This window comes from Volvox carteri (assembly GCF_000143455.1).
Source record: "Volvox carteri f. nagariensis unplaced genomic scaffold VOLCAscaffold_23, whole genome shotgun sequence".
NCBI classification, from domain to species: Eukaryota; Viridiplantae; Chlorophyta; class Chlorophyceae; order Chlamydomonadales; family Volvocaceae; genus Volvox; species Volvox carteri.
This window is the reverse complement of record NW_003307566.1, coordinates 1,126,492-1,134,270: the sequence shown is the minus strand read 5'-3', so window position 1 is coordinate 1,134,270 and position 7,779 is coordinate 1,126,492. Positions and strand designations below refer to the sequence as shown.

The window sequence follows — 7,779 nt, the reverse complement described above, 5'->3', positions numbered from 1 at the left end:
CCTCGGAAGCCCCTGTTGGCATCGGCAAGGTGCCGTCGGCCGCCGCCGGCGCCACCGCCGGCGCCTTGCGCAGCCGCTGTGCCAGCAGCGGCGCGCTACTGAGCCTGGTGTCACCAGGGGCTCTTCGTTTCTCCCTCACGCAGGGCAGCGGCTCATGTGCCGCTGCTGCTGCTGCGGCGGCGGCGGCGGCGGCTGCCGGGGGCAATAGCGGCAGCAGCGCTGGTGGCGGCGGCAGCACTAGCAGCAAGGTATCGGGATTGATTTCCGCCACGAGCGCGTCGATGGGCTGTCTGGCGGTGCCCTGTGGCAACGGCTCCGGAGCCAGTAACGATTGAGAAAGAGGGAGGAGGAGGAGGAGGAGGCGGACGGGGGGGGAGATGATGGTGGTGGTCGTGGTGGTGGTGGTGGTGGTGGTGGTGGTCAGCTGCCCGGCATAGGCCAATTGCAGGCGAGGTCGCTGACAAGAGGGGGAGGGTGCGGCCTTGCGAACTTCCCCACCACTTCCCTTACCACCAAATACACGCATGAATACTTGGCACGCACGGATCGTAAATACATGGACGGGGTTTTCCATCAAAAAAGTGCCCTTTGAAAAAGTGTCCCTCTCTTGACATTGACATAGAAAACCCCATCTGATGGAATTTGATCTGACGTGGCATGGTCCGACTCGAGGGCTGGATGCTGGGGGTTGAGGCTGGCGTGAGCGTGCGAGTGAGTGGGTGAGAAAGCCGCCGACCGGAGAAACGGAGGGGGGAGCGCTGATGTGTAGTTGTGGTGCGGCGCAACGGCGGCGGCGGCGGCGGCGGCGTTAGCAACGGAGGAGCCCTCGTCGCAGGCGGCGGAGAGAGCCTCGAGAAAGAGGCAGCGAGGAAGAGGAAGGGAGCGCTCTCCGCACGTAACGGCGCGGCTGAGGCATGAAGTGGGGCTTTATGGTTTGTTGTACGCGGGGTGGCATGGTAGTGGTTTGGGTGGTTTGCTACGCATTTTATGCACGACACTGTTTGCATATAAGGGCGGGGGAGGGGGGGAGAGGCCGGGAGAGGGAAGGTGTGGAGTTGGGCCGACATGGGGGATGATGGACATACACACACACACACCCTACAGAGGGCCCCACACCCACATGACGGGGAGGCTGAGGTTAACGATGAGGATGAGGTTGAGGATGGTGAAGGGCGGGGCCCGGGCGAAGCAGCGCTGAGGAGATATCCGGATGTCGAGCGGGCCACGAGCTATGTATGTGGCCCGTCTTATTTTGGTTTTTATTTCGAGTCCCTCCCTCCTCTGAGGAGGGTCTTAACGGCATATTTCGTAAACTGTGTTTGTCTGGCGTGGCGTGACGTGGCGGAGGAGATGTGAGCGGGCCCGGGGGATGAGGATGGAGGAAGAGGAGGGTTGTCGTTGAGAAGGTAACTTTGCGATATCGTTGATTTGTTGATTACTCACTATGATGCGCATTGAGGCTGTGGGGGTGGCGATGGGACGGGTGGGGGGGGAAATGGCGGGGCCTTGTGCACACACGCGCGCACACGCACACGCAGACATGCACTTCATGGTGCTACTTCTAGGTTGCTTTTCACAGTGCTGCTGCTGCTGCTGCTGCTGCTGCTGCTGCTGCTGCTGCTGCTGCTGCTGCTGCTGCTGCTGCTGCTGCTGTTGCTGCTGCTGTTGCTGCTGCTGTTGCGGCGGCGGCGGCGGCGGCGGCGGCGGTTGCGGCGGCGGCTGCGTTTGCGGCTGTGGCTTCTGTTTCGTTTAGTTACTTTTTCCGCGTAGGAAAAGTTATATCATCATCATTGTTCTCTGGGACCGTAACAGTGGCGCTTTGAAGGCTGTGTCTCAGCTTGTTGGTGTGTATTCATGGCTCTGCTGACCCGCACGGTACTGAGAAGCTGCTGGTTTAGGGCGGGGTGCCGCTTTGCAAACTGAGTATTCCTCCTTCTTGGGGCCTCTTTCACCAAACTGTTTGTTGAGGGTTTGATATGGCTGTGCTAGGGCGCCTTCCTCCTCCCTTCCTCCCCCCCTCCACACACACACGCGCGCGCACACGCACACGCACACGCACATGCAGAACTCCAAGGAGGAAAAAGATTTTTGGAGTATCCTCCGGCATTCGGAGAGGGGCCGCCACGCTGGCCGGAGTCCCCCGGTGTAGGAGTTGAGGAAGCGGGGGGGGAAGAGAAAAAAGGGGGAGGGGAGGAAAGGGGGCTGTGGTGGTGGTTGCGGTTCCGCCAAGTAGAGCGCCTTTTCATGGAGGGGGAGAAGAGGGGTTTGGTTAAAAACATTCCGCCATGCGGGGGAATGTATGCCGACTGGTGAGCACGGGACCGACCGGCGTTTGGTTGCGCCTGTCAGGGTGTCGCCTGTCGGTTTGTGTACACACTGGGGGCGGGGGGCGTTACGGTGCTGGTGGGTGTGTGTTTTGCCGTACACGACACGGCAACCATGTACACCCCACTGTGAGAAGAGGCTTCACCCCTCTTTGAAATGTCTGTTGTGGCGCCCAGGGCGATGTGCGCCATCACCCTCTCCTGCTCCCCCCCTTCATCCTCTTCTCTGTCTCGCTGTTCCTATCTACCTTTTTGCTGCCCCTTATTTTTGGTGCTCTTCCCTCCCTCCCTCCCTCCCTCCCTTAGCGCTCGGAGGACTAACTGCATCACAAACCCCCCAGCGCGTTTAAAACGCCTCGTCTTCTGTCGTACAGTACGAGGCCATTTGGGGCGGGGCGGTCGCTTGGTTGGTTGATCATGTCGGTTGGTTGGTCGTGCTTGTGCTGTGGCGCCTCTGGCGGCGAGAACTGGCATTGATGAACGGAAAAGAACGCAAGCGCGAGCGAGCGTCTCCTCGGGCTCGCAACATTGCTGCTGCTGTTGGTGGTGGTGATGATGATGGTGTTCGGCTGTGATGTGTCTGTCTCATTTGTCTCTCTATGTGCATATGCGTATATGTATGTATGTACGTATGTGTGTATGTACGTAATGACATGTATGCGTATCCACGTTATGCATGCAATTAGGCACTCATACATACGTACATACATACATAAATACGTGTGCATGTGTACGATGTAAATACGGCCGCTGCAGGGTGTGGTGTGTGTATGTATGTGCGCGAAATGTGGCCCTGCAGTAGATCCGGTTCGAGAACTCGAGCTCCTCGACATGGGTGTGCGCGATTGCTCTTGACTGCTTTCAGCCCCTCCTGCCCTTCACTGTATTCATCTTACCCCCCTACCCTACTAATCGACATCTACCAACACCTCAACCTCCTCCCTGGCGCCTTCCCTGGGTCCCAGATCCCCTAGGCCATTGACCCACAGCGCCGACCTCCCCCCCACCAGCACCCTCCCCCCCACCAGCACCCTCCCCCCCACCAGCACCAGCACGGGTCGGGTGGCTCCCGGACGAATGAGCCACGCGACTAACTCCAAAAAGGCTTTCGTCGGCTTTCCCAGGAGGGGAAAAGAGGGGGAGGGAAGCTTCCAACCCGCCGTGGTTGCGGCGCTGGAATTCGGACTCTGGATCCAAATCCAGGGCTCGGCTCGGCTTGGCTGGTTCGTATATCCGGGGGGATTTCTCGGGGGGGAGGGAAAGGTGTGCTCCGTGTGAGGCGCAGGAGAGGGAAGAGCCTCGTTGAGGTTGGTCAGGCGCCCAGCCAACCGGCTGGCACGCCCCGCACTTAACCCCCAAAAAATTTAGTTTTCGGTTGTCCCTAATGCTGTGGTGCTGTGGTGGTGTCCTTGTGTGATTGTTGCTGCTGTTGTTAATGATGACGAGGACGTGTTTTCCATGTGCGTGTGTGTGTGTACGTGTGAGGTCGTTGTATGCGAATGTATTTGTGTGTGACTGTGTCCGCGAATGTGCGGAACTGTGTGGACTTCTTTTGCACGTTTGTGCTCACATCAATGCGGTTTGTGTTTCAGGAGACGGTTTAGAGCCATCACTTCAAAAAAAGACGCATTATGGTTTTTTATTCTATCGTCATGACGATGTTGGTTCCCTCTCACACACGTCGTAGAGCGGTGGTGTTGTTCTGAAGCTCTGCCGCCTTTGCTGCCCGGCGCCACCAACTCAATACAGTACAACGTTATAGTCAAAATCATCGTCATCACCGCTGTTGTTGTTGTTCTTTCGCTGCGAAGAAAGTCGAACTCTCTTATGTTGTCCATAGGCCGCCCGGCTGCCGAGGCCAACCAAGTGCTGGCCCGGCTTTTGCGCATATGGTCGATCTGAGCTTCTGCGGCTGTATGGCCTGTACATTTTTTTGACGTGTTTACGATCCACGGAATTGGAAGTGGGTGGGCGCAGCAGGGTGTTCGGAAGAGGCGACAAGAGGCGACGAGGATGGCGTGGACCTGGAGGGAAGGAGGGAGGCGGTGTGGGAAGGGGCTCTCTAAGGGGCCAAGTTGGAGCTTTCGCTAATCCTATCTAGGTATAGGTGCGTGCGGCGAGAAGCTGGGCCGGAAGTGGGCGCGCCGGCAGTGCCTGGACCCCTGGCCTGAAATGACTTAGGGTCCAACTTTTGCATCAGGTCCATCGGCCTTCCGGACCACTCGTAGCTCATAACTGGCCAGCTCGGTCTGCGGCGGCATGTTGCTCTGCTCGCCCGGTTCAAACAGGGAGGAGACTTGTGTGTTTGTTTCGACGTACGCACGGCAGCGGTACCATGTATCGTTGGAAGGCAAATCAAAGATGAGTTTCGGTTGGTGATGGTGGTTGACCGTTTAGCATAACTAAAACGTAAATGTTGCATTACGTCGTTTCACGGTTTCAAAGTTTCACAACACAACACAGCACAGGATGAATCAACGGCTCCGGAACCAACAGCACCAGTACTGTTTAAACCACAGCTTGAATCACAGCGCATCACAAGAGGCAAGACCGGGGAAACATCAACAGCCTGCCAGGCGATTGGGGGGACGGGCGGGGGCTGGGAGCGGACAGTGGTGTCGGGTTTGACGCCATCCGGGGACCGCAGGTCTACACGGAGACAATCGTGATGGGATGCAAGGAGGCACGGAGGAAGACGAAAAACAGAAGGCGGCTTCCCAACGTCGCAAGAGCACTCAGTCCCAGACCCCACCACCGCACACACAGATATACATACGCAGTGTCAGGCCCGTTCAGATACGTGCAATAACCTTCGCACACACATAAACATACATATCCCCGCGTGCGCACCACTTCTGGGAGTGCCCAGTGGGGCAGGCGGTGGTACCACTAGCAGGTCGCGGCGCTGTCCACCATAGAATGTGCACTGGCGGGATTGCGGGCGGCAGCCCACACCCGCGGCGCCCGAGGCCCCAGCACAGCCCCGTTGGAGGTCGCGAGAGCCCGCGTGCGGTGCCGTCGACTTCTGGCAGCGGGTTCAGGGCTTTGCAGAGCTCGGCGTGAGCCCCGGCGCGGCTGGGCCCGTACAGGGTTTCCGGGTTTCCTCTGTCTTAGTGAACCCTCACCCCAAGAGCCGGATCAGGCCGGGGAGGGAGAGGAGAGTCTTGTTTCGTGTTTCAGAGGCTCAGAGCGCAGTAGTACTCGCGTGACGGGTAAAGGCCGGTAGGTAACTCCCCCCAGTCGCCCTACCGAGGGTCCCCCTATAGCTACCGCCCGGTGGGGCTCGGTTAATACTTTGATAGGCAGGCAGGTAGGCGGGTGAGTAGGGGGGCAAAGACTGAATGGACTGATATGGCTTATTCGCATGGCGCTGTCTTCGTTGGCTGGAGGTTGCCCGGAAAGGGTGTTTAGAGTTCCCTCGTCGACCTCGTCATCTCTCCTTTCGGATGGCCACAGGTGGCCGTCATGCCGTGTCCGTATCCGTGCTGTATGTGTGCTGCTGCCTGCGCAGCCGTAACGTTCGCTGGGAAGTAGGGAAAGGGAAAGGTGGGGGCAGCGACGTCCTTTTCAGTGAGTGTAGCAGCGGGCTACGTCGCCTAGCGATGATGACTCGGTGGTCAAGAGCCTGGTGTGCTAGGGCGGTATGTCCTGACCGTCAAATACATGACGGGGGGCCCCCTCAGCGGGCGCCTTAACAGCCGCACCTCTGCACGTCGTGAGCTGGTTATGCTGTCCTATGCTGGGTGGTTGGGGGTGTGGCTCATACATTTTTCATGTAATTTTTTCACGAACCAGGCTTACCGCGGCATCATGCTTTCCCCCCCCCAAAAAACAGCTGTCAGGGAAGCCCCACCGCGGCTTTGCTGTGACCTGATCTGTGTCCCCCTGAGGGGCCTAAGCGCCGCCTGGAGCGCGCCAAAGTGGGGCTTCCGACTTCCGGGCGGGCGGGCAGGTGGGTGGTTGGTTGGCTGGGTGGGTGGTTTCAGTAGGCAGCTTCCAATTTTTAACAACTAGCCATCCGCCGTGTAGCCGTAACACCCCGCGGGGGGCCTAAGGGGTCCCTCGCTTGAGTAGTAGGGTGGAGATATGATGATGGGATTGATGGGAGTTGCCTTAGCGCGTAGGTGTGTCTATCTGTCTGTCTGTCTGTCCATCTGTCCGCCGCTCCTTCTCCAGGGGCTTTCCATCATGGGGATCATCAGAGCCCCTGAGGCCGCCCCTACCCACCCCCCCCGGGTACCCTACCCCCCCCCCCGGCTAACGGTGTCGGGTACGGGAGCTACCCTCACTCAGTGCCGGTGTCGGTGTGACACGTTTGATGAAGTGATGACGCAACACACACACACATAAACACACACACATACATACAAATACATACACATGTGACATCCAGGCCCTGCTGACGTGTGCGCCCACCTCCACGGCTAGTACGGCTGGTGCCGCCGCTACCACCGCCCCCCCCCCACTTCCCCCCTCCCACGTCTTCGGCTCTTCCCTCTATTAGTCGTTGTCTGCTGCTGCTTTCCGCCTCTTCATCAGCTTTGCCTCCTCTCTCCCTCCCCCTCCTCCGCCTCCTTTCCCCCGTCCTCCTTCCTCCCTCCTCCTCCGCCCGCTTCCGCTGCTGCTGCCACTGCACCTTGCCGAGGTCGTTAACATCCCCCGATCTGGACCTCCTCCGCCTCCCCTCCCAGTCCTGCTGCTTCCTCCTCCTCCTCTTGCTGCTACTGCTGCTTCTAGCACTACCACCACCACCACTACTACCACCACTACTACCACCACTACTACTAGTTCTACTGCTGCTTCTGTTGTTATTGTTATTGTTATTGTTGTTGTGGCTGCTGCTGCTCGAGTTGCTGACGCTGCTTCTGCTTTTCTTGTTGTTGTTGTTGTTCCCGCAGGTGCCTCTTCTGCGCCCTCAGCCGCCGTACCGCGTCCTTTGCGGAGTCAACCGCCAACCGACCCAGAGGAATCATCATGGCCAACAAACCGGCCCACCAACCGCTAACCGTCTTGAGCCTGTGGAGCCCAGCGCGATGGAGAACAACGGGCGCGTGCGCGTGCGTATGTATGTATATAGTGAAAACGTATGTATGTATGTATCTATGTATGTATGTATGCGAGAAATATGTGTGTGTACGAAGAGACGGAAGGGGTTTTGGCGGAGGGTTGGTATGTGCCAAAAAAGCAGCTGGCAGGGCCACAGTGGGGATCGATCTGGGGTTCCAATTGTGTGGGTGGATGTGCTGGGAGGTAAGACGAACCACTGACGAATGGAGCAGATACCAAAGACAGACGGGTCGTGTGTGTGTGTGTGTGTGTGTGTGTGTGTGTGTGTGTTGGGGGGGTGTTACCTCGGGGCCCTGGGGGAAAGGACAATTTCGCGCTCTAAGGACAACGAGCCCCGTCGCAAGGCCGCCTGGCGGGAATCCCAATGCGCTAATCGGGGGGGGTGCCC

At 58.4% G+C, this 7,779-nt stretch overlaps 2 protein-coding genes across 2 annotated transcripts in view; one reads left to right on the top strand and one right to left on the bottom strand.

The window, feature by feature from the left end:
• VOLCADRAFT_105090 (uncharacterized protein) overlaps nucleotides 1-2,230 on the top strand; it is a gene marked incomplete at its 5' end in the record, with an annotated part of 9,265 nt that extends 7,035 nt beyond the window's left edge. Inside the window, one exon of the mRNA XM_002951397.1 lies at nucleotides 2,066-2,230. Within this exon, the coding sequence (XP_002951443.1) occupies nucleotides 2,066-2,149 (84 nt within the window). The 3' untranslated portion in view covers nucleotides 2,150-2,230. The remainder of the gene's footprint in view (nucleotides 1-2,065) is intronic.
• Nucleotides 2,231-3,878: 1,648 nt separating this feature from the next.
• Nucleotides 3,879-7,779, bottom strand: part of VOLCADRAFT_105089 (uncharacterized protein) — a gene marked incomplete at its 5' end in the record, with an annotated part of 10,445 nt that continues 6,544 nt past the window's right edge. Inside the window, 4 exons of the mRNA XM_002951307.1 lie at nucleotides 3,879-4,348; nucleotides 5,175-5,349; nucleotides 6,126-6,209; nucleotides 7,253-7,340. Of these exons, the coding sequence (XP_002951353.1) occupies nucleotides 4,065-4,348; nucleotides 5,175-5,349; nucleotides 6,126-6,209; nucleotides 7,253-7,340 (631 nt within the window). The 3' untranslated portion in view covers nucleotides 3,879-4,064. The remainder of the gene's footprint in view (nucleotides 4,349-5,174; nucleotides 5,350-6,125; nucleotides 6,210-7,252; nucleotides 7,341-7,779) is intronic.